General features: G+C 48.1%; 1 protein-coding gene across 1 annotated transcript; it reads right to left on the bottom strand.

The window, feature by feature from the left end:
* Positions 1-9,361: 9,361 nt before the first annotated feature.
* On the bottom strand, positions 9,362-25,888 carry LOC149353429 (uncharacterized). Its single transcript, XM_089575821.1, has 6 exons — positions 25,776-25,888; positions 25,040-25,166; positions 19,340-19,815; positions 18,922-19,032; positions 15,587-15,716; positions 9,362-10,444 (listed from the first exon to the last, which is right to left on the bottom strand). The coding sequence occupies exons 2-6, from the start codon at positions 25,161-25,163 to the stop codon at positions 9,750-9,752; spliced, it is 1,536 nt and encodes a 511-aa protein (XP_089431947.1). The 5' UTR covers positions 25,164-25,166; positions 25,776-25,888; the 3' UTR covers positions 9,362-9,749.
* Between the last annotated feature and the right edge of the window lie 549 nt (positions 25,889-26,437).

Here is a 26,437-nt window from a genome sequence, read left to right as displayed (position 1 = left end):
GGTGGCATCGCTTCTTTTGCCACTTGTGCAGCCGGGCGCAAAGCAGGATGGCATGTGTACCTCTCGCTTGAAGGCACCAAGTGCACATACTTCGCCACAAACACGTTTTCACAACACTAACAGCACTATCACACGAAAAACCAGCTGGAAAATCTGACTAGCCTGTCGTAACTGCAGCGAGTGAAACTCCCGCGAAGGCAGACGATGTAGAAACGCTTGACTGCAGCGCCACTAATTCCAGCGACCGCCACTTTAGCCACCTCCCGAGAGGAGCTGCGAAACAGAAACTGTAACGTTGGCTAATGCAGCGCCCCCTGAGGTGAGTGATCTGTTGTCTGCTAACCGAAACCACTATGCGACACTAAATTCTTGAACTGCAGCCTCCATATACAATTTTCAAATCTGAGACCGACACTCGATACAATGTTTTGCAAATATTTTGTAAACAAAGAACAGTGCTCTCGGTGTTGGGGATGATAGTGATCGCTATGAATGACGAACTTCTGGCATATTTGGCGCCGTGTTTGAAGCTGTGTCAGTGCAGATACGTCCTCGCCCTAGCGCATACCTAAGAGAGCATCATTCTCAACGACTCCAAAACGGCCATCAGTAATTTCGCATAAGGGCGAATTACAAACCCTTCCCCTGGAATCCTTAACGCCAAAAAATTCACGCCGAATTATTCCGAAGTGATATAGGTCCCAGCCCATTCGGGGAATCCGGTGAACGACGCAGCCCACAATAAAGTCTGAGGTTTCGTCGACCGGACCGGGCAGTGGATGAGACTGGCTCCCTGAATTTCAGGAAGGGCTCCATGATGCATATCATGATCTCAAGAATTTTAAACTAGAGAGGAAAACTTTCCCCACTCCGGACAAAAGCCTGACTAAAGAACAAGAGGTTACGCGCCGTCGTCTACAGACGAGATCGATACGTACCCCATCACTCTTCGCGCACATTTATCTTGATCTATACAACCCGAACTGTAAACATTGCGCCCAACGAGCCAACTACGATCATATCCTCCGGGATTGCAAAATAGAGCCGCCACCGGATGATCTAGTTACCGCTCCTTCTCTCGTGCGGTGGGAGACCGGGCTGGCGAGCTCTGCTCCCAGAACGCAAGCTTTGGCGTTGGAGTGGGCTGACAAAGTCGTCGAGGGCTATGTACTCTCGACCATTTAACGCGACCTCTTACCAAGCTTTCTGGCAAATACAATGTTTTACAATGAAATCCGCGTTTGACGCCTTTTTTTCCTGGCTTCATCACCAGCTTGAAATATGGAGGGGAATTTGCAAGCAACTTGGCTGTTAAGAACAGAGACCATACCAAGACCGCAAATACTTTTAAAGCACTACAGTGAATCAGAAGATATAGAGCAGCGGGGAAACGTTGCATTTGATGCGGAAGACGCTGCCCCATAAGCCAGGCCGGGTCACAAGGAAAGTATGGAGGGAAAGTGTCGGCACTGAGCTCTAAGGTTGCTCTTTTTTTAGTACGCCAGTGCTTATAGGGGCCATTCCCCGCATTTAGCCATTGTTTGTTTACCTGAAGCCTAGTGTGCGTGCGCGCGCGCGCGCGCGTGTGTGTGTGTGTGTGTGTGTGTGTGTGTGTGTGTGTGTGTGTGCGCGCGTGTGTGTGTGTGTGTGTGCGCGTGTGTGCGTGTGCGTGCGTGCGTGCGTGCGTGTGCAAACACCCGGCTGGTTGCGATGACGTCACAAGGACCCGTGATGCTTTACTGACAAATCGCAACCTGCCCACTGGGTAGCCAAGGTCTTAGCGTAGGAATGTTTACTTACACGCAAATTGTGAAACACACCCTTCTAGTGCACATATTAGTATTTACCTAACTACGCAAATCGGCTGCCATTTTTTTAGTTTAGTTGTGCTCCGCAAAAGTAATGCGTCTTATTTTGAAAATCTATTTAACGCCGACGCTGTAAAACAGATAGGTGTGCTTTGGAAGCGAATAAATTCTTTGATAAATCCTAGTCGAACCAAAGATACCCTTCCGTCCACAATCACAATCGATAAAGAATCTGTCACGGGTGATGAGTTAGCCACCACCTTCAACGAGTATCTTGTCTCCATCTCAAGCGCTACACATTACACGCATTCAATGGACTTAATGAAATGCAGCATACGCGATAGTGCTTTCTTGTCACCAGTAGCCACGGCAGAAGTTCAAACTACATTTTTGTCCCTTGGGAACAGCAGAAGCTGCGATGTTGACGGATTGCAGATAGCTCCGATAAAGCATGTGCTTCACATAATAAGCCCTATTTTAACACATTTAATTAATTTAATATTCGTAACAGGCGTTTTCCCTGAAAGTCTTAAGGTTGCTAAAGTTTCCGTTATTTTCAAAGGGGGCGATCGAGGCTACATGTCTAACTACAGGCCAATATCAATTCTTTGTTTTTTCTAAGGTCATAGAAAGATTAAGTCATGAGAGAATGAGCAGCTTTCTAAACAAACATAACGTCATTACGCCCTATCAGTTCGGATTTGTAAAAAAGCGCTCTACGGAAAGTGCCCTGCTCCTCCAGAAAGAATTAATTTTGGAAGCCTTTGAGCGTAAAGAGAACAAGCTCGCGTTATTTATTGACTTTTCAAAAGCATTCGACAGCATTAACCACAGGACTCTTATTGAAAAACTAGAATATTACGGATTTCGCGGCATCTTTTTGGTCCTTCTGAAAAGCCACTTGCGGAACCCCACACAACAGGTCCAAATTAACGATTTTAAATCTGAACTGAGAACGGTACGTTGCGGTGTCCCGCAGGACAGCATTCTAGGTCCCCTGATTTTTAACATCTACATTAATGACATATTTAACATCTTCTCAAATAGCCACTTCATAATTTACGCCGATGACACTACCTTGCTTTTTCTCGGCCCGTCTTTATCCGAACTACAAGTCAAAGCTAATAATGTACTCGATTTGGTAAACAACTGGAACATTTCAAATTCACTTACTCTTAACACTTCCAAGACAAAATCCGTATTATTTCGTCCTCGCAACAAGAAAATAGATAATGATATCAACCTGTATATTGGCTCTAATAACATAGAGCATAACGTCACAAGTAAGGAGCCTGGGCGTCATTTTACACGAGAATATGTGTTGCAACTCGCAGGTCGCCCATATTCGTTCTAAACTCGCTCGCACAGTCGGCTTGTTGTCGCGACTACGGTTTCTTTTGCGACAAAACATTAAATTGCTATTCTACAATTCATTGTTTTTTTTCCACGTTGAGCTACTGTTTCCTGATCTGGGGCACTGCCACACAAGCTAATGTTTACATTCTTTTTAGGTTACAGAAAAAAGGAATCCATATCATTAAAAATGGCAACATTAACGCCCACACAAAACCAATCTCTGATGAATTGCAGCTTCTACCCGTCACCGCATTGCAAAATTCAGTGCTTAGTTCACGCTACCGCCGCAGCATATCCAAAAATTACACATACCTCAAAGATCTTGCTTCATTAACATTACGAACCAATGTGTACAACACACGTAGCACTGACCGCTGGGCAGTTCCTCGCACCGGAACAAATTACGGGTGTCAAATGTTAAAATACTGTTTGCCAACTACTCTTAACTCAGAATGTATCTCCTCACTCTGAAAGAAGATTGCATGTCATTCTTTTTCTCTATTGTTTCTTTTGTGTTCTTCCGGATTTTTCCTATTGTTTTGTGCTCATTCCTAACATAGTGATCATCATAGCTGCTTCTGCCAAGTGTTTGTTAGTAGGGTGTAGGTCTTGTCAAGCCTCCTGAGGGCTTTTTGCCTGCACCCGCAGCATTGCAATGTACGTTGTGATGTTGAAATAAATTTGATTTGATTTGATTTGATTTAATATTCCGGGCTGGATTAGCCCACAATAAAGTCGCCGCAGTAACTAACAGAACAATAAGCGGCCACACATAGCACGTCAGCAACATAAAGCAGCTCGAAATTTACAACCATGTTGACTCACGGAAATAGACGACACTTGAATACAGCGCGACACTTGAATGCACCGATAACGTTGTATACAGGTTGCCGCTTTCATCTGGCAAGTTGTATATTGGACAAACAGGTCGGTGCCTGAATAAGCGACTCAGCGAGCACTACAGAAACATTAGAGATGAGGGGCCAGATAATTTGGCTCGTCACTGCCGTGGTCACAAGCGCGCTTAAGTTTGAGGGGTGTTCAGTTAGTGAAATCACAAAGTGTTAGTAAAATAAAAAAACGAGGGAGATAATTGAAACTGCGGCGATGGAAAAAGACGAGGCACACACAACGACTGGACTATCAACTGTGCTTTATTGAAAAACAGCCAGTCTCCGAGAAAACCCAACAGAGCATGCGCAGCTCACCGGCACCGCAAAACCAGCACAAAAGAACAACAACAGCGAGCTCGTAAGATAGTCAAGCTGCAGTGTCAACGGGACAAGTAACCTAATTCTTTCTGCATCAACGTGATAGAAGCCGTGCTGACACAGTTATCTCCATGATTGCTAATGTGAAATGCTTCGAGAATTTCCCGCTCAACCTTACCCTTGCCTCTACCGAGAAAAGTGACATTCGAAAACAACGGGTAGCACCCGCAATCGCGGCAATGGCGAGGCAAGTTTGCTCCGTCAGCCGGAGTCAGAGAGTTATGGTGCTCTCGTATAGCCTTTCATTTATACACCGGCCAGTTTGGCCGATGTAAACTTTTTCGCATTGCATTTCGAAATTGCAGAGGATGCAGTCATTGCACTCGCTCTTCCATTGACAATGTGGCTGACCTTGTAACATCCGTCCAGCACTAAGAAAACTTGAAAAGATTGATCGTGGCACTATCCATGGACGTCAACGGCGCCTACGACAACGTAACACATCAGGCCATTTTGGACGCATTAGAAGCTGCTGAGATTGGAGGCCTCGTGTTCAGCTGGATACTCAGCTATTTGGCAGATAGGTCGTGTTTTGTCCAGACTGAAGACGGACCAACCTCTTTGCATCTAAATTCGCTCGGAGCCGCTGGGTGGAGCACTGAGCCTAACTCTTTTCAACATAGCTCTCATCGGCCTGGTTTGACTCATTGCCACAATACGTTTAGATCTCAATATACGCCGATGATATCTGTATTTGGGGATCAAGCATGACCCGTCGCCAAGTTCGTGCGAAACTACAAAAAAGGCAACGATATTGACGTTATACCTTCGTCAACAGGGCCTAAATATTTCGACCGAGAAATGTTCCCTTGTGGCGTTCACGCGAAAAAAAATGACCAGTTACCCCATATATATTAATGGCAACGCCATTCCCTATGAGAAAAGCCATCGCTTCCTTGGCTTTGTTATCGATAGGAACATCTCGTGGAGTCCCAATCTCTACAACATGCGAAAGAAACTGACAGCGATTGTTCATATTCTCTCCTTCCTCGGGGCAAATTCCTGGGGCGCATCTGTGCGCTCGATGCTTCAACTGTACCGTTCGCTGTTCCTGGGATACATGTGGTATAGCTTTCCCATTTTAAACAATATTAGAAAGACAAACCTTGGATCTTCCTTGGATTACCTAAATATGCCTCAATGGCACCAACTATTCTTGTCGCTGGGGAGCATCCTGTTACTTCATACATTGCTGTAGAAGCCATAAGAACACACATTCGGCACCTCACGCGAGTTCCGAGTCATCATCTTGCAGCTCTTCCCGTACTCAGACCACATACTGCATTTGCAAAAGTAAATCAAGCTCATCGAGCCTATCTTCCTTCGCAGTTCGCCCATGCATCAAGACCATGCTCACCATGTGGAGTCTCCATGAACCTCGGGTGCACCTATCTCTTCCGGGAATTACTAAGAAATCTGATTTATCGTTGCCTGCTCTCAAACAACTGACACTGCATCATCTGCATTTTAATCATAAACACCGCATACATGTCTACACAGATGGCTCAGTGACATCAACAAGCTCCGCTGGGTCTGTGGTGATACCGGCCAGGTCTATTTTAATGAAGGTGAGGGTTACCTATCTCACCTCTTCAACTGGTGCAGAACTAGCTGCCCTACGGGCTGCAGTTCAATTCATCAGTCAGGAATCTGCACATGACTGGACTGTTTTCACCGACTCTAAAGAAGTCCTTCAAGGCCTGCAAGCTGCACTACGCCACGGGTTACACGAACAACTCGTCGCAGAAATTCGCAAGCTGTACCATGACGCCACATTGAAAAAACATGACATAATTTTCCAGTGGCTGCCGGGCCACTGCGGTATTCATGGCAATCACCAGGCCGACGAAGCTGCCCGTTCTGCACACAATGACGAAATCCCTGTCAATATCCCTGTAACGAGAGACGACGCAGCGTGTGGGCTTCGTTCCGTGAAGCTGGAGCTCACACTTTCAGCGTGGAATATGGAAAGTTCTGCACCCGTCGCCTCACGGCATTGGACCCTGGACTGCGCCTCCGTCTTCCATGTGATGTAGCGCGTCGTGAAGCAACATTACTGTGTCGTCTATGGCTCGGTGTTGCCTTCACAAATAAGTATGCTTTCCGGATCGCGATGGCCGACAGCCCTTCTAGTGTAAACTGTGCCTGTGAAGAGACATTCACTCATCTCTTGTGTGAGTGCCCTGTACTTTTTACCTAAATACAGAAGCTGCGTTGTGCTCTGGACCGCCTTGATCCTCGCCCTTTCACAGAGGCCAAGATCCTCAGTCCGTGGCCACAACATTCGACTGCCATCAAGGCTTACAAGGCACTGTTTTGTTTTTTGAGAGAGACTGCCTTGATTGACAGATTGTGACTATTTCCCGTTCCTTCTCTCTTCCCTCTTTAATCCCCTCATTCCCTTCCCCTCTGCAGGGTAGCCAACCGGTATCCTTTCTGGTTAGCATCCCTGCATTTCCCTCTCTCTGTATCAATCTATCTCTCCGACTCAAAATCCGCCCTGTCCAATTTCGCTAAAGGCCTGTTATCCCGCACCGTGGCTCGGCTTCTACGCTTCTGGAACCCCACCAGCCCTGTAACCCTTATCTGGACCCCCCACACGCAGGCCTCCCGGTAACGAGGAGATCCACTCCCTCGCCCCAGGCTGCAGTTCGACCCCTCCGCCATCCCGGGAGCGTCTGCTTACCTTCACAGATATCCTTACACACTACCGAGATTCCCGGCGCGTTTACGCACCACCGGCTCCCTCTCTAAACCTAACCCAGGCCTCCCACTGGTGCCGACTCTAGACCCGTACTGCTCCCCGCTCTGTTCTTCTTCATGCCCGCTACCCCGATCTGTTCCTTTCCTCCTGTAAGCTCTGCGGGAAACCGGGAGACTTTATCCATATCCTTCTCACATGCCCTCCCTTCCCACACCCTCCATCCCCAACTACGGCGGAGTCATACTGGAAGACTCTCCTGGCCAGCTCCGCTGCTGCTGACCAGCACCGGATAATTACCGACGCCTTAAAGTATATAGCCCTCCAAGGACTGTCCTTTGCTCTTTAAGGACAACCCCCTAAGGGGTGCCTCGTGCCACGTAAGGAGAGGTGGGGTTTGCCCCCTCTGCACTGCTTGGCAATAAATGTTTCCACCACCACCGGGACAGGTTCTTCGACTCGGCACTGGAGGCGCCGCGGGCTCCTTCTAGCGATCCCTGCGACAGAGAGCGCGCAACGCCGCGTTGTCTGGAGGTAAGTCGTGAAAGCACCCTCGTCGAATTGATGAAACCGATGAAGAATGGGAGGTAGTACGTCTGGAGAAGCAGCGGCTCAGGCAACACGAGTGTCTCAAGCGGGAAAGGGCAGCGGATGCTGCCAAAGTCTCCGCGTCGACATCGGCTACGGGTGCGGTTGCCTTTCGCTCCGTATAACCTGGTTAAGCCGAGCTGAGGCACAGCCATTTTTTGCGTTCACCCGCATAGGAATTAGGCTGTCACGACCGAGATTCGATCATGCGACGTCGTGCTTAGATACCGAACTCCCTTGACCTGTGAACAACCCCAATGTGTCAAAGAAGAAACTACATGAGGCACGGAATTGTTATGAATCGAAGCCATTCCTGCGGAGCTCCCGGATCCTGGGGTACTACATCGATTAAGCCACGTATTATCGTATTAGAAACCGCGCCCCGGAGCACGATGGTGTGAAACCACGTTAACCCATGCGTCACATCCCGACACTGGTGGTACGTATACGGCCTTCGCCAAAACTGTACAACCCAAGGATTTAGCTCTTAGGCCGTACTACGCGGCTCACTTTCAGCAGCCATCGTTCCAAACCTCGATGTGGGAAAGCAACTGGCCTCCGCACCCGTATAAACGTGAGGTCCTCCACGGGCACTACATGGGCCCCACTGGATGGTTTAGAAGCAAATCCCCTGGACTACATACTTTTGAAATAAGCTGTACAGCCTTTGTAAATAATATACAGACAGTGGACTTTGCTACTAAGTCCTGTGGCAGTTATAACATCCAGAGCGGCGAGGGCGCTCAAGTCCCCCTCAAATTCTAGGTTTGGAACGTCGATTATGGAAAACGAACCAGACCACAAGACTCAGAAACAGACACGATAGGCAACAAAACCTTGACAAAGGCTGTACCTGCCCCTCTCTCTCTGCACCTTCTCTCCGCAATACTTCAGGTGTAATCCAGCCGCACAGCCTATGACGACTTTCAAGGTATATGGCTTATGGGGGTTTAACGTCTCAAAGCGATTGAGGCTATGGGGACGCCGTAGTGGAGGGCTCCGAAAATTTCGACCACCTGGGGTTCTTAACGTGCACTGACATCGCGCAGTACACGCGCCTCTAAAATTTCACCTCCACCGAAATTCGACCACCGCGCCCGGGATCGAACCAGCGTTTTCCGGGTCAGCATGCAGCCGAGCGCCATAACCTCCGAGCCACCGCGGCGGAAACAGCCACATTTATAGGGTAACATATCTTGCAGCGACATCACCCCACTGTAAGAAGTTATTTTGACTTGCACGGCCAAAGCTATGGGTGGATCACCATAATGGCTGCCGTGATGTCCGACGCGCGTATACAATGAGCGCTTTTGAACACCCGTGACCTCTACAGTTATTCATGCGAGTTAACCGTAATTGTCACAGAAGTGAGCTCTGAGGTGCGACGCTGAACTTGGAGAAAAATCTGGCGTCAATTCAGTAGAATTCATTTCTGTGCCATGCTAGGCGAATGCTCGTAGCAGAGAGGGGGAGTTTCAAAGGACGTGATGCAACTATCAGCTCAAAATGTTGCCGAAGAGGTCCCAGAATGACCTTTTAAGTGACACTCCGGCTGACACAATGCGTCGCCCAGAAAACGAAACCAGCCTTTTGTTTTATTTTAAAGACTTTATTCAGGTAACGATGTGTCTGCATTGCTTAGCAGATACACATACGAACTATGCATATGATACACAAAACTGGTACTGAAATGTAAAAAATGACGTCATGCTGGCGCATTATGTATAAAACGACTAGCATTGTAAAAGAATAAAGGAAACAAAAGAATTAAGGGTTATAAAAGTGGCCAGTAATTCCTCTGAAGACGGCCACGTTCCATGTTAACATCCGACATGAAAACTAAAAAAAAATTTAGCTGCGGTCATGCAACTATATTACAACATAGATCCAAAGAAAAAAGCGAGCCCGCGGAAACCGAAAATTGCCTCAACATTTCAGCACCTGACTACACATAATGAACACCTCAGAACCAGCACCTCGCTAACGGCCGAACTGGATCACTGCCAGCTCTTACTTTCAGGGAATTCAGTCTTCCCAATACCACGCGACCCGGGATGAGTAATCGTCGCCCTCGGGGATTGCTGGATACCCCAGGATGTACCACGTCCCGTCCTCCGCGATAAAGATCCTCCTCGGCTCCGCGATCGCATAAAACATTGGCTCGCGTGCGTATGGCGCATGCGGCAATTCCTGCGGCCCAGATCGCGGCCATAATATTGGTCCCGGAACCCATCGGCCCGTTCCTCCTTCTCGAGCCGGCGAAGTGGATTCCCGTGGCAGTGGGGGTCCCTGCGGTGGCCACGGGAAAATGGGGGGTGGAGGCGGCAGGGTTCCCTCTCGCGAACGTGGTGGTCCCGGTCGTGAAATGAACTGCTGCTGAGGCATCATTGCCTGCTGTTCTTGCTGCAGTTGCCCTGGTGAAAAGGAAAATTCGGGCTGTGACTGCAATTCCTGTCCAGAAGCCAGCAGCGGGTGCTGGTGTGGCGGAGTATGTGCGTAGCCCCCGCTGGTCGTCGGCACCGGCGTGTCGTGCGTAAGTAGCGGCGAGGAGAGAAACGGTGGCGGGGCCAACGTTCCGCACGCTCCGTAGGAAGCACCTGGGTCGGATTCCTTCTTGGCGTACAGATGCTCGTTCCAAAGCTGAGAGTCCGAGCCCCTGCTGGGCTCGTCGGGCTTGCTCGGGCTCTGACCATTGTAGAAGTCTTGGGAGCCGCTGGAATCTGCGATGCGTCACATCAAGGAAGAGGTGGAAGATTAAGCAGTGCAGATGAAACAATTAACAAAAATACCTGGTAAGAATTTGCACTAGAACGCGACGACAGCAACGAAACCTCACGATCTGGTGTGTCGAAAGCAGCGGTTGCCGCCGACATGAAAAAAAGGTTCTTCGACTGACGAGGTGCGTGTGCAGAACCTGTCCTTCCCAAATTACCTTTAGAAGAGAATGAACAGAAGTATTAATGCGAGAGCATTATACGGCTCATCGGCAACGAAACCCGACATTGTTGTCCATACGAAACTGTGCAAAAACTCCAATGACTACATCAGCACAGCCACAGAGCAACCATAAGAGTCAACAGTCAACAGAAGATCCATTGTATAGACAGCCAAAGGCCAATAGGGTGAAGGTCTTTAGAACGCAGGCATTTAGAGTAACTGCTTTTGATATGAAGGGCTTCACCCTAAAGGCTTTCAACCTGCAGGCGCATACCGTAAAGGTGTTGAACCTAAACGCCTTTACTCGGAAAGGAATTTGAGACATTTGTACTGATTACGAAATAGTAAACAAACATAGTTAACTAGAAACCCACTGTGAGAGACAAATGCTTTCGCATTCGCAACGCGTAAGTAGTCTTACGTGCCCTAAGTAATTTCTACATTAGACCAAAGCTCACGTTTTACGCAGGTAATCTCTCGTTGTTTCCACATGTTTTTCTTTTACGGCATCAGCTCCTTTTGCAGCTCATCGTGCTTTGATGGTTGCTGTTTACACTTCGTACGCACTACCTTCATTCTTAGCAACGTAAGATCATTGCGTCATAAAATGGCGATATTGTTCTATATGAAAAAAAAAGGTTGGAGTTCAGCTCAACTAACTGTGGTTTACCGAAATCGTCCGGACGACGTAGACGGCTCCGGCCGACTCGCTCCGTCCATAGCGAGAACTGCAATGCGAATGCCGCGTGAGCAGCGCCGGCCGGCTCCTTTTTCCGGCAAACGGAGAGTCACGTAGGTTAGTCACGTGGCCACAGCTGCCAAGGCGGCGGTCGGAACGGCGGCGACGGGCTTTTACAGCTTCGGCAAGTGACGTGCTATGTTACGTGGCTGCCACACCTCCATCGCCCCACCACTTGAAGGTCAAATTGCGGCGCCGATGACCTTGGCTTGACTATAGGCCAGTAAAACTTTCGCTTGGAATGAAGACTTCTCGAGACAACCAAGCGATACCAACGGCCATAACCTTAAAGCATGAACTGATTACTATATTTAATGTTCACTTTACTGATTAAAAATTAAACATATAAATCAGTTCATTCATTAAGGTTATGGCCGTTGGTACGCTGAATTTTCACTTTGCCGACCCGGGCAGACGCTGTGGCTGCGCGCTTATGGTGCTCGGCTGCTGACCCGAAATATGTGGGTTCGATCCCGATCACGGCGGCCGAATCGAGGTAAAATTCTGGAGGCCCGTGTACTGTGCGATGTCAGTGAACGTTACACTATCCCCAGATGGTCGAAATTTCCTGAGCACTTCACTACGGCGTCTCTCATATTTGGAGGCCCGTGTACTGTGCGATGTCAGTGAACGTTAAACTATCCCCAGATGGTCGAAATTTCCTGAGCACTTCACTACGGCGTCTCTCATAGCCTGAGCTGCTTTGGGACGTAAAACCCCATAAACCTAAACTTTGCAGACCCCAAACTGCCTTGTTCTCTCTCCCATTCGCCATGTTTGTCCATGCGTCCGCCCGTCCGCCCAGATACACCCGCATGTAGCTAAACAAAGGCGCCCCTTGTCTGTTACTGATTCGTACCTGCGCAAAGGCTGTGTACATGTGAACCTGTGCCGCCTCGCCCAAGGTCGTGAAACGAGGCACCTCAGCACGGAAAGTCTCCGCTCACCTGTATAACAGGAGCCTCCCGTGTGCTTTCGAGTGTAAGTGACAGCCTCGAAGAATACATAGGCCTCTAAGGGCAGTTCCATTAAGTGATGCGCGACAACTGTGGTTTGGTTTGGTTTATGGGGTTTAACGTCCCAAAGCGACTCAGGCTGTGAGAGACGCCGTAGTGAAGGGCTCCGGAAATTTCGACCACCTGGGGTTCTTTAACGTGCACGGACATCGCACAGCACACGGGCCTCTAGAATTTCGCCTCCATCGAAATTCGACCGCCGAGACCAGGATCGAACCCGCGTCTTTCGGATCAGCAGCTGAGCACCATAACCACTGAGCCACCGCGGCGGCCTGCGACAAGTTTGGGTGCCTTTGGCATGACCAGTAGTGCCTGTTGCACCCTCTTCGCATGCACAAAGTATTATCGTACTGCAATGAAGGCAGTACATGAAATCAATGCAGTAAAGTATTCCAGGCGCAGAGCACAGATTGGCTTCCACGCTTATTTCGTGGCAGGCATACCATCATGCGATATTGGTGAACGCTGAGTAAATTTGAAAAAAAAAAAAGAAAGCAGTGTTCTTTAGGAGCGTATGGAAGAAAGCAGTTTTTACAACGGGATAGCGCGACCGCTCCATCAGTGGGCATGCGAGGTTTCGGAATATGGCATACCGGTACTTCTTAGCGAATAGAAAGGAAACCTGTAAGAAGTATATTAAACTTCCTAATTAACCCAGTCCAGTGGTTAGTGCTAATGACGAGCTCGTAGTCGTGAACAAGACAATGTCATGTCAATTTTCGAAACAAAGAAAAACCTCTTCTCTAGAGCCCTGCAGCGCGAAAAAAATGCGGGGCAATTTTCCGCACAAAAGCGGAGCTGAACGCGAGTGGCGCGTAGGGGCCCGCTTTGCACATGCAGCGTCGTCCATTGGTGACGTGGAGGCAATCGTAGCTCACGCTGTGACAAAGTGGGCACCACACAAGTCACGCGTTCTTGCCTCATACTGTCGTTAGCAGACGCGTCGGCAGCCGTGTCGACAGACGCGTCGGCAGATTCGTCCGCCTTTCGGCGTCACTGCTTAAAAGGCTCAATGTTCCAGCATGAATAAAGGCACATCTAGTGAATGCATAGGTTTCATAAATAAAATAAAAGGAGTAAAGTCAGGAAAAGTCAAATAAAAATAGGAAAATAATCAAAAATAAAAAGACGTGAAAATAAAAATAAAGAACAATAAAATTAAGAAAGGAGCAAAAAATAAATAAAAACAAAATATCAAAAATAAAAAGTACATAAAAACAAACAGTGGCCAGGAAACGCTTTCGCCTTGCAGCACTTTAGAGAGTCAAGTAAAGTGCCCCCTGAATTTTTTTGCATACCGGAGACGTATTAGCGGGGACGTATAGCGGTTTACTGGATGCTTCCCGCGTAGTGACATTCGTGATGTCAAGGGGGGTGGGGGGTGGGCCGCACTGCGCATAAGCAGAAGGCGCCCGGTCTTCGCTAATGCGTCTCCGCTATGCGAAAATGTCCATTGTCTGCTGCACCTGCGCAAACGCCCTGTGACGTCGGCTAACCAGAGAGGGAGCTCACACATCTGGCTTCAAAAAAATTGGCTGTGGTTTGACCAATGGCCATCCCGAGTAGAAGTGCAGAAGCAACGGCGCGGCAATCGCAGCGGCGGCGGCACCTCTGAGTCACCCGCGTAGCGTAGGAGTCGGCGGTGGCCCCAGCGCTGCAGCTGTGCGCCGTGTGACGTCACTCCTTCTGTAGGATGCACTGCTTGCGCAGCGGCGGCACCTCTGAGTCACTCACAGGGGAGGAGTCAGCGGCGGCTCCGCGCTTCTCTGACGTCACTCGCTTCTCGCGCATGCGCAGTTGGGGCTCTCCGGGGCTCCGCGAAATCGCTCACACGTAGCGTATTGTTGCTTCCGCAACAAAAATGTGATCTAATGTCCTCTCCTGCTGGGGACGTGTTGCGGTGACAGCGGTGGCAAATTCTAACTGTCTGCACAATTGTAACATGTCATGCACTTTCTCTTACTTCGTCGCCTGATGCAACACTCATCACCAACTATATCACTGTTGCTTTCGAGGGCGATAAAGCTAAGCGAAGCGGAAGCTGCGTTTTCACTGAGGTTCCTGCGCGCCTCATTCTCTCAGCTTATACGTTTTTGTGCAGAGAGAGCCACAAAATTATCCTCAGTTTGTAGGAAAAGTTTCTAGAAAAAATTAGGAAACGACTTTTTTTCATCGTTTCTGCAACTGATATGGCATCGTCTTGCCCTTATCCATGAACTCGCCATTTACACTAACCACCACAATGTGTGTAAGTGTGTAATTAAAAAGTTATTACTCAGTGTTAGTTAACGAGCTAACTAAACAGTGTGGTTTTTATTACTTGATGTGAAAAAATTTTCTTTCTATTTCAAACACACCATTTTCATACGTACCTTTAAGTGATACCTGAGTGACCAGGCGAAATGCTTTTTTCAATTACTTCTATTCGCGTTATCTATCTTCGCACATGTGTGCCCTTTAGCGGTTCTCGTACATTCACATTCTTCACTGCTGTATGATCGCCTCACAAGTTCGCCTCACGAGACCTCGAGCGAGAAACATACCCGGCCTGAATAATTCTAGCACTGATTTGGTAGCGGCAGGTACAGCCCTTGCCAAATGTAACCAGGCTGCACGGTTTGCTTCCCAGGCGTATATTAAAGCTATTATGCCAGCCCTCAAGCTCTAAACCTCTGTATGGCAAGGAGGAGCCCTGTCCTCACTTTCGAAGAACTTTTCGATTTTTAGGAAAGACGAAGGGGTTTACTGTACGAACGAAAAGAAAACCATGCAGCCTGTTTACTTTTGGGTAAGAGTGTACGTGTGGCTTAAAGTGCTGCATCGACACATGGGGCTGTGAGGGACGCCGCAGTGGATGGCTGCGGATTATCTGAGAAATCCACGGATCCTTTAAGGTGCATATAAACTGCACAACACATACGATGTTTTGCATCGCGTCCAGACAGGAATTCTTTCCCGCGACCTGGGGATCAACAGCCGAACGCCAAAGCCACTCAGCCAACGCTTCTTCGGCTACACTCTGAACATGAAATGGTTAAAGAAACAACAGTAAGCTGTCCTCTACCAAGGGAGTGTGCTAGAGGCCAGCTTACTCCCCTTTTTGCTCCCACAGAGACGCATTCGTGCTCGCAGTTTAAGTGCAGGCGGGAAACATCCATCGCGGCACTCACGTTCGTACACAACCGGCTCATCGGACTCCTGCTCCACCAGGCCCTGCTGCTCGTCGCCCAGAGGCGGCTGCAGTTGCGGCTCCACCTGACCCAGCTGCCTTTCCTGACTGCCAAGGAACGCCACCGAACCCTGCACACCAGGAACATGTAGAACAAGTAGAATACAGATAGGTTCCCACAGTTAGCGCGCAGGTCCGCCATATTAAAGTGAAAGCCTTTAATGGCTCATGCTCGCGGTTTCCGTCCATGCTCGCGGTGTCCATCCGTGCGCCAGAATCGTGCCAGCTGTGGCCTTTCCTCCGCGCAGCAGCGCCTGTTTCTTCTTCCACTCCCACTTCCTCCCTTCCTCTACAAACGGATGACGGGTGTCCATGGAGATGTGCGAGACAGTTACTGCGCAATTTCCTGTCCTCAAATACAATTTTCATTTTCTTCATTACGGCCCCTCTTTCTCTTTCACTCCCACTTCCTCCCTTCCTGTACGGTGCGGTTCGGGTGTCCACATCGACGGTTGCTAGGCAACGGCTCATACGGCCGCATCAACAACACAGCAGCGCGATTCAGGCGTCCACTTACCCAGGGAGCCAGTTTGCGCACTTCCTTCCCTTAAAATGATCGGAGTGTAAAACGTCAACGGCAACGCCTGTGAACACAATGAACGCCAAACGGGCAACGGCGACGCCGCGAAACGGGCGCCAGTGAGCTGCGCTCTAGAACACTGCAGTCAAAAAAGCGACCGCAGTCGCCAAAGACAATAAAAACCGCACATGCGCGAGGCCCGCCACGCGCCAAGCGGTTCGGGGAAGCGGCAGTGGGTGGACCACAAGGCTTTCGCCAAGCACACTTTAGAATTTCCAGTTTCTTCGGTAATTTTCTTTTGCTCTCCCAAGCATCCAAATAATCAGGAGAAGCCTCAACTTCTGAATGCAGGTGGTGGATTTGGTCCAGTGATTGGAGCGAGTACAAGCTATTGCACAAGCTATTGCAAGCTATTGCAAACAGATTACTGTTTCACCGAATGACACAGGTTGCTAGCAATGCGCCAGCTACAGAAAGGCCTATCTCTATGAGTTAGGAACAGAATATTCGCCATGCGTATGGGTGGCGCCATCTGTTGTACACGGCACATTTCACAAACATTTTCAAGAACTGGCCAGCACTTGTGAAAAAATTGCGCGTTATTGATAAGCAAACATAGTTTTCAGTGAGCATGTGCACTCGAACAAAATAAAATGCCGCAGAGCACGATAACAGCAGCTGCACGAATGCGCTGTCAGCAACGGTCTAGTGCTAAGCGACGGAAAGGAAGTTGACATCTCCGCAAAGCATGGATGCTTTTCAATCACGTGATCACGTTTAGCCAATAGAGGGACAAGCAGCGCAGGGAAAACAAATGCGCAACTCTAGGAAACTATACATTAACTCTTGCAACAAGGGACAGTCAGCGTTCCCTGGTGGGATGCTTACAAAACGTCTCTGCTACAGCACAGTGTTCCTCAGCAGTGTAGACTACCCTGCAGCATGGACTAATAGAGTATACCAATTTGTCCGCGTGGAAACGTTTTCATGTATGAATGCAATACTAATACTGTTGTAACTCCACATGTACTGCGTACATTTGTTATACAGGGAGTGTCACCTAAGACTTCACGCATCTTTTTTTTTTTAAAAAAGGCTTTTTGGGTTAGAAGAACGCCTTTTTCGGCATAACGTTGTCGGTAGTGCAGTACAATACAGCTGGCATGTGCTAACAGCAGGCAGGATAACTAATACTGAATAATTAACTTTCACAATTACTGTTAGGCTAATTATGTATGAAAGGCGTGTAGCCCACCGTAAGTACCATCTATATCAGTTTTCAGAATTTCGAAAATCCGGTTACCCTAGGTGCTGTGGCCCAACAAATTGTTGCTCTTTCCTCGAGTTGCGGGCACTGGAGAGGTTGCTTTGCCTGGAAGCTTCTCAAAAGCTCATGTATTTTTGTGCAATGTAGCCAAATTTGTTCGGACACACGCGCCGACGGTAACCGCGCCATCAAAATTCTAAAAACTGGTATTGATATCACTTATGGCGGGTTCCACGCCTCTAAATAATTAAGGCGCCTAACAGTAAGTGCTAAAAAGCTAACGATTTAATATTAGTTAACCAGGCTTACGGTTAGCATGTCTTATCTCTATTGTGATGCATTACACCGTTGACATTGCTCTGCGGAAAAAAGCATTATTTTAACTCAAAAAGCCTATTTTTAAAAATCGTGTCAAGTCTTACTTAGGCGAAGCACCCTGTATAATTACTACGCAGCTTTCTGGACGGATGTCCGGAGGCGGAGGCTCTTCGTGCGCAGTTGTGTTCTGTGTGAGATGGCGTCTGCGTACTCTGCAGTAACTAACGGCAGCCAAAGATCAGGTGTGAAAAAAAAAACAATCCAAAACTTCGCGGTTCTGTGCGTTCTGAACAGAGAAGGAGACCGCAAGGTTCGAATGTAGCAGCGGACTCGCTATCCCCGACGGAGGCTTCCGTCATGCCCGACAGTGTACTCCAGAAGGGAAAAAATTGCTGGGAAAAAATTTGGACACACTTAAAAGGGCTCTGTAAGGGGCTCTAATAAAGTTACGGTATACCTGGGATGTTAAAGCGTGCTGCTTTACGAATATTCTCCAGCAAGAATTTTTTTAATGCGCTTCGCAGAATCTGCGTTGTCTGTACGCAAAATTTGAATTTCACCGTCTTCGCGCCTTTCCTTCTCCCCTCGCCACTTTTTGCACGCTGGAGCGTAGGCGCTCCTCCGCTGGTCCCACCTCCCGGGGCGGAGCATCCTGACCCGCCGGTCCTACGAGCCTTACTGGCCGCAGTAATGGTGTCTGCCGGACATCTGAAAGAATCGAACCAGTAGCTACATCTCAGCTTGTATGCACAGGTGAGAGCGACCCAGGAGGGTGCGAGCATGGAAAAGTCGCCGGGAAGGGCTCGGCAACTTTAGCACGTGACTGTGGGTCCTCTTCTGCGTTTAGAAGTGTATTATTTGGCTCAGGTTTTGTTTGCGACACAGTGCAGTGATTGAGCGCGTTGGTGTGTTGTCCTCGAAAGATCTTTCAGATTCCCTTTAAATTCTGCCACAAGGGTATGACGCGACAGCGTTAAAGGGTCTGTGAAAAGGCCTGGTGGATTTTTTCCTTACCTCTTCGCAAACGTAGATTGTGTTCATTGTTATTTATCTTAATTTTGATTTGCTTTATTTTAAAAATTATTCACTTACCACAGGACACACCAGGCCTCCCCAGAACGAAGCCGGGCAAACGTTCCTGTGTGATCGAGCGGTAGCCTCCCCTGCTCACGACCCAAGGGGGTAGCTGTGCGGGTCTCGGCTCGACCGTTTTCCTTTTCAGTGCATTTGCTTTTGTTCCTTGAGATCCACTATGTAATGGTGGGGCAATCACGCCACGACCCTGCGCACCAATGAGCAATTATGTATAGGTGTCATCGCAGTCGTTCTTTGCGATCGTTGAGGGGTGTTTGAATGTCCCGCAAGGACACGTCCGTAGCAGCCACTCGCCCAATCACGATTTTTCAGTTACAACGCCAGGAACTACAACAACGCCGGCTTTTCCACTGATCGGCGCCCTTAACGCTGTCGCGTTAAACCGTCTCTCCCATCGGTGTACAATTAAACCTGTCCTCCCAGTGCGCCTCATCCCGTTCTTGCAAACTTCGCAATGTCATCTGCCCACCTGACTAGATATGCCGAGTACGTACTTGAGCAGCAAAATGGCCCGACTGGAAGCCAGTCGAAGTCTCGACGGTGACCTCGGACCAAACGGGCAGGTCCGAGAGGAGGGAGCCCAGGTAGGATTCGCCGCTGTATGACTGCGGAGTCGACGGTAGTGGAGGAGCCGGGTTCGGGCACGCGACAGGCGGCTGCTGCTGGTGGTGCTGCTTCGGCTCCGGCTGCGCCTGCTGCGGCTCCGGCTGCTGCGGCCCAACCGTTTCTGGTGACAGCAACACCTTGTATGGGGTGCGCATCTGCTGCTGAGGCGGAGGAGCTCGCTCGGGCGTCAGCAGGCCAAGCTCCAGGTCCAGCTGCTGCGACCCCACTGATGGCATCGGTTGCTGGGGCTCCCCGAAGCCGGCCGGTGGCCCCTGGAGGGGTGGCGATGGCGCAGATGGCGGGGAGTTGAACGGCTCCAGCAGAGCAGCCAGCGACTGGTCGATGACACCCTCCTGGACCGGTCCTACGACTTGCACATTTCGTGATACTAGTTAATGTATGGTTAGTGATAGTTAACGCGACTTTAACTAGTACACTGATTAATTAGTGTTAGTTAAGGTGCAGGCGCAGTACAAAGTCCCACGTATTACTTCTTAACAACTACTAATTACCAGTTAGTCATTTAGTCATTAAGTACAATGATATAATCATGAAATCCCTTTATATCATGTTCCGATGTCTTTCGATTGCACCCGATTAAGTATCGATTGACTTTTGATTGACATACGCCCATATAAGGCATGCATCCGAAACGCAGACACATTTTCTAACACGTCTTGGCCACGACAATATGAGGCATTAAAGGCTTTCGCCCTAAAAATTGGCTGCGGTTTGACCAATGGCCATCCCGAGTAGAATTGCGGAAGCAACGGCGTGGCAATCGCAGCGGCGGCGGCATCTCAGGGAGCACTTTTACTAGCGTAGAGGCGAAAGCGTTTTCCGCACCACTTTGCCTCTGTGGCACTTCTGACGTCACCACTGGATGACGTCACACGTAATTAAGTACTAATTAATAAGTAATGCCAAATTACTAATTAATGACTAATTACTGAATAATTATTAAATACTAATTAACTGCTAATGAATGACGCTTAAGCATCGCCTTTAGGAGCGGAACGCGACAGCGTGTCGTAGCGCTGCCAGGGACTCCACGGAACGCCACCACCCATTCGGCGCAATGCCTTGCCCTTTGAACGCAACACTTTTTGAGGAAAGGAAATGGCGCAGTAATTCTCTGTGATCTCGGTGGACACCTGAACCGCTCCGTACAGGAAGGGAGGAAGTCGGAGTGAAAGAAGAAAGAGAAAGAGGGGCCGTAATAAAGAAAATTTAAATTGTATTTGAGGAAAGGAAATTACGCAGTAACTGCTGTCTCACATATCTTGGTGGACACCCGTCATCCGTTTGTAGAGGAAGGGAGGAAGTGGGAGTGAAAGAAGAAAGAGAAAGAGGGTCGTAATGAAGAAAATGAAAATTGTATTTGAGGAAAAGAAATTACGCAGTAACTGTTTCTCACTCGATCCTCGCGCATGCGCAGTTGCGGCTCTCTGGGGCTCCGCGAAATCGATTCGCACAGATAGCGTAGTGTTGCTCCCGCAACAAAATTCCTGAACGTCTCAGGCGAAACCCGGTATACTTCCGAGCTGCGGCAATGCAGAAATCTGCCCAATGTGTATTTCCAACAGAATCCCAGGTGCGGCAAGTGCGCAGTCAGGTTAAGCGCTGTAAAGAGCTCTTTCTCACGAACTTTTAGAAACTGCGCTGCTCTCTAACGAGTACCGTAAGAGCCGTATCGTATCCCTTCAGTTCAGGAGCTTCAAGAAAGGTGAGAGGGCTCTTTACGGCGGCGGTCGAAGAGGGCAAGCGGATTCACTCACTGGAAGACAGGGCTAAGCACTTCGCTACAAAAATCAGTGTTCCTGGTAATGAAACCGAGATGCATACTGGCGCACAGCTGAGTGAAGATGGTGCCGTAACTTTGCTCTTGTGCTTCGTACGTTCGATAAGTTTCCCTCTACCGGGCATTTTCCAGCTCATAAACAAATGTTCGAAGCGCGGAATTATGTATCTGAACCATGTTTCGGAAAGCTGTTTTGAAAGCCCGCAAAATCTGGACAAGAGCTTCTAGTTTCCTGTCTGCCACTTCGCGCCGCGTGACTCTGAAGGCTAAAATTAATCGCAGTAATTTCGAATTCGAGTACATACGATTGCTAACAAGCACTGTGAAATTCCCGAAAATATAGTCTGCAAGGCTGAATCCTCAGAATATATGCAGTCTTTTTTTTTTATAGCGAAAGCTACATTGGCCACGAACTTGCGATTTCGCTGTGGCGGTGCTCCGAGGAGGTACAAAGATCAGCCTTGAGCCGTTGCTTAGCAACCGCGCGCTCGCCGCGCCATCTGGCATGACGTCACACCGCGCGCCTCGCTGCGGAGCCGCCGCCATCGTTTGGTATGACGTCACACCGCTTGCCTCGTCGTTGCACTCGGCCTAGCTTTCGGTACGTATATCCTCGCATAGCCGAGCTAAGCCAGTGCCAATTTTTCCCTCGACTAAGAAGAATGAATAAAGTGCTGGAACGCGGCCACAGTCTCCGGGAATCGAACTGGCGACCTCGCAGGCTGATGGGTAAGTTGCCTCAACTCAACTATGTGCGGAAGCGCAGCATAGCGTTCGTTATAATATAGCTTCGGTAAAATGCATTCACACTCTTTTCAGCCAAATACACTGAAGGCTAATTACTGCAGCGCAAAAATAATTTTCTACGGCAATTTAACTCAACCGCTCACTCGATACAATCATGACTGCTGCAGTGACAGACAAATTCAGCACGCACCTAACAAAGCCCGCCAGACCTCAAAGCGACAGCGACTGGAAGCAATAAAATTAAAGTCATTGAAGTACTGAGCGGTGTAATTTGTGCTAAATCATTTGTTTAAATTATCAAAATACTGAAATAAAAGTACCTTAAAAATTAAAAAAAGAAAGTTAAAAGAAAAAGTAACAAAGAACTCGGTGTTTTTTTTTTGGCTTGCAAATCATTTGGGGCTTGGGAAGTTCTCCTATTTTTCTTCGGCCGTACCAGTAAATGTATTAAAAGGTACCTGAAGGATTTCGGGATTCTTATGCAGTCAGAAAGAGAGAGTTAAGTGCCCTTTGCAACTGCGGTATAGGTGCCTCCCGGGATATCTCATAAAAATCTAACCCATCTTAGTCTGTCAGACAAGTTCACTGAGGAAGCTGGTCTGAATTTGCAATTTAGAGATACTACCCGAAAATCACGCAAATTTCCTCCATTTCCTCCACTACGGCACCTCTTTCCCTCTTTCATGCCCACCTTCCTCACTTCCCCTACGGCGCGGTTCGGGTGTCCACCGAGGTGCGCGAGACATACTACGAATTATGTGTTAAATATGCACCTAAGGTAGTCTATCAATCAATACATCAATCAATTAATCAATCAGTCGGTCAACTGATCAACATATAAAAATAAATCAATCATTCCAATCAGTCGATCAATCAATCAATCGCCAGATCTAAGAATCAACCAGTCAAATGATTAATCAATGGGCCAATCAGACAATCACTCAATCGATCAGTTGATCGATCAATTAATCAGTCAAACGATTGATTAATCAGACAGTTGATCAAGGCATCAAATTAAATCATTGAATCGACTGACCAGTCAACCACTCAATTAGTCAATGAATGAATGAGTCAATCTGTAAAATAAATCAATAAATATGTCAGTTTAAATCAGTTTATCAATTAAATCAATAAATTAACCAGTCAAACTTATCAACTGGCCAATTGATTGATGAATCGGTCAGGTCAGTTGTCAACACATCAAATTAAGTCAATCAGTTGATCGACCAATCAGTCAATCACTGAGTCAATCAGTTGACCGACCAATCAGTGAAATGATTGATTAATCGGTCAAGTGATTGGTCATTCTGTAAGTTGATCAACTTATCAAAATAAATCAATCAATAGATCGACGAATCAGTCATTCATTCAATTAGTCAATGAATGAGTTAAATAAGAAATAAAATCAATAAAGAAATCAATCAAATTACTTATTAATTGGTCATCTGACTCTTCAGTCGGTCAGTTCATCAACATATCAACTCAATCAATCGATCGACCAATCAGTCAATTACTCAGTCGGTTTACCGATCAGTTAATGAGCCGGTCATGAGTCTTATCAAATTAATCAATCAATCAATCAATCAGAATATTCAATCAATCGATGAATCAATGAGGCCCATCGCAGTTGTTCAATGGTTAGGGCGCTCGTCTGCTGAACCCGAAGACAAGGGGTTCGATCCCGGCCGCTGTTCAATGGAGTCGAATCAAATGCGCCCGTGTACTGTGCGATACCAGCACACGTTAACGGACCCCAGGTGGTCGATATTTATCCGTAGGCCTCCACTGCACTACCGTATTCCTCACAGTCCACGTCGTCCTGTGTCCAGACAGCCACGATGGAACACATTTTTTGTGACTGCCCCGCAGGCCGAACGCCTGAAGCTTGTAGGGTCGCAAAAGTGGGATACCTTGCCAGCCAGCTGTAATATGGTAGTACCGTATTGTGCGTTTTTATTGCAAAGACGTTCAAAATTTTTCTTACCTAAACCGCTGGCTCGTTTGCGGCGAAACTGCGCACAGAGCTTGCGTATTATGGTAACTTTTTTATCGTAGCAAGTTTTACTGCTTACTTGAGCCGTGCATGTTGCAAAAGCGTAATCGTCTGCGTCGAGATCGGAGTACTGAAACCGAAAACACCGAGTTTTTGCTGAAGGGCGGCAGTAGCGCCATCTGTCTTCTGCAGTGGAAAGCGTCACAAGGCGCCAAGGCAAGCGTTGCAAGGAGCGCGGGCCCTTTGAAAACGCCGTTCCGGCCTTTTCGTCTGCTTCAACTGAAGCGCTTCGAACATATTCGGCCAACTGAGCGGAAAAAATGCCAGAATCAACTATTTTAACGAGGCTTTGCAATTAAAAGAATATTGTTTCACGTCTTTTTTTCGTCCAATGATTTTATCCAATTCAGCTTATATCGTCTGCTTTCGTGGCTCTCCGAAAGCGTCGGAGGACGACGTCGCGAAGTCCTGAGCTGTGTTTTTCTTGTTTAATTTCGTTGTGGAAGACAGACGGCGCTATAATGCCGCCCTTCAGCAAAAACTCGATGTTTTGGGTTTCGGTACGCCGATCTCGGCGCAGACGATTACGCTTTTGCATCATGCACGGCTCAACTTAATTAAGTACCGTTGTAAAACTTGCTACGATACAAAAGTTACTATAATACGCAAGCTCTGTGTACAGTTTCACCGCTAACGAGCCAGCGGTTGAGGTAAGAAAAATTTTTAAAGTCTTTACGACAAAAACGCACAATACGGTATAAGCCCGGGTCACAGCACGAGCCCCAAAGGTTGCTCGGCTGAGCGGGCGCTAGCGAAATACCGTTACCATCACAAGCACCCGCGCAAATGCGCGAGCGAGCGCAAATAACAAGCGCACCTAAATAACAGCTCCAAAGCGCGAAACGAGCAATAACACGCCGCGGATACAGGGAACTTGCGGACGACGTAAAAGTAGGCCTAGCGCGACGCGGTCCCGGTGACCTTGACGGCCCGGGAAGAACGAGAAATGAGGTCAACATGGCGGCTTGGCCGTCCGCCAACACTCACCGCAAGGCTTCACTCTACGTGGTTCTCCCTTCTTGCGCTTCGACTTTGTTTGAGAAGACGACCGCTTACGCTTGTTGGTCGGCGTGTAGTCACCGTCTTCCCACGGATTTTTGTCCTTGTCCATCTTCTGCGAATGAGTGAGGAATTCGATTGATAATCGGAAACGTGTTTGCCGTCAACCGCCCGCTACTAGAGTCCGTCAAGCTATGAAAGCCTCATTAGCTGACGTGACCTAGATATCTTTCCTCCTTTCCCTCTACCTTCTGCCTTCTAGCCCGTCTTTGCAGACGACAACCCGCGTTCCTACTTGTGCCTTCCCAACGCACGTGTACACCAATAAAAATAAAAAGCGCGTTAGACGGGGTCTGGCATCACCAAGCGTTGAACTCTGGGTCGACAACTCTACCAGCGCGAAGGAATCATGCCCATATATGGAATTGGAACGATCGCTGATTTCAATAGAGAGTTTTAGTATAGCGGGCTTTGCGTAATTGCGTGCATAGCGGAATAGCGGGTCCATAGTGCGCATGCGCAGAACGCTAACGGGGAAATAGCGTTAGCGTACGCACGCAATTTTCAGAATTTAGCGTTGCGGCATTTGCGCCCTTAGCGTGAAAACATGGCGGCGTCCTATCAAGCGACAGCCGCCCGCTTCAGCCGATTCAGCAGCTCTTGCGATTCCGGTCGGCATGTTTACCGGCAACTACTGGTGTTTTTGCTTTTCGCTATGACTTACCTTGCTTCGACGATAAAGTTTAAGCTGCAATTCAGCCCAGTTTTTAAGATACGCTCTTGATTCTGGAGCGCGCAAGCCTAATAGCACCTCCAGCTGCACTGCTACCGTCTGCAACGGCCCGAAACGCAGCAGACACCTAGCAAAAACATCTGGAACGAGACAAAAATAGATTTGGAAGTTTTTCGTGATGTTTTATGGACTTAAATTATGCAAAGAGAGTTTATATTAAACTTCAAATAGTTTTTTTGACATTACACGTCAAGTGATGACAAATATTCTTGCTCGAACGGCTTGTAGTTAACATAGCCTTGACTAGATGGCGCCACTGCTTTACGTTTGTTTTTTCATTTTATTTAAATTTCGGGGTCATTTTGCAGACGAAAATAAGCACTACAGTAATAATTCGTTTAAAAAACTCGGAAATATTATATTTTGGCAAAGTAGCGGCAGTGTCGACCATTTTAGAAGGACCGTTCGCATCCATGTCAAGCAGGTGGCGTTTAACGTTTTCAGAACGCTATACTAAAACTGTCTGTGGGGATAAGTTGCTTGCGGCACGCTAACGTAATTTCCCTTAGGTCCGCTATCGCGCTAACGCTATACTAAAACTCTCTAATGGTCCGCGTTTTGCTCGGTGCAGCTTTAACGGGTGTTTGAAGGTT

Source organism: Amblyomma mixtum, chromosome 3 (genome assembly GCF_055824585.1).
Source record: "Amblyomma mixtum isolate Tamu chromosome 3, ASM5582458v1, whole genome shotgun sequence".
In the NCBI taxonomy this organism is placed as follows: domain Eukaryota; kingdom Metazoa; phylum Arthropoda; class Arachnida; order Ixodida; family Ixodidae; genus Amblyomma; species Amblyomma mixtum.
The sequence above is the reverse complement of the archived record's forward strand: the minus strand, read 5'-3'. Positions and strand labels throughout refer to the sequence as shown.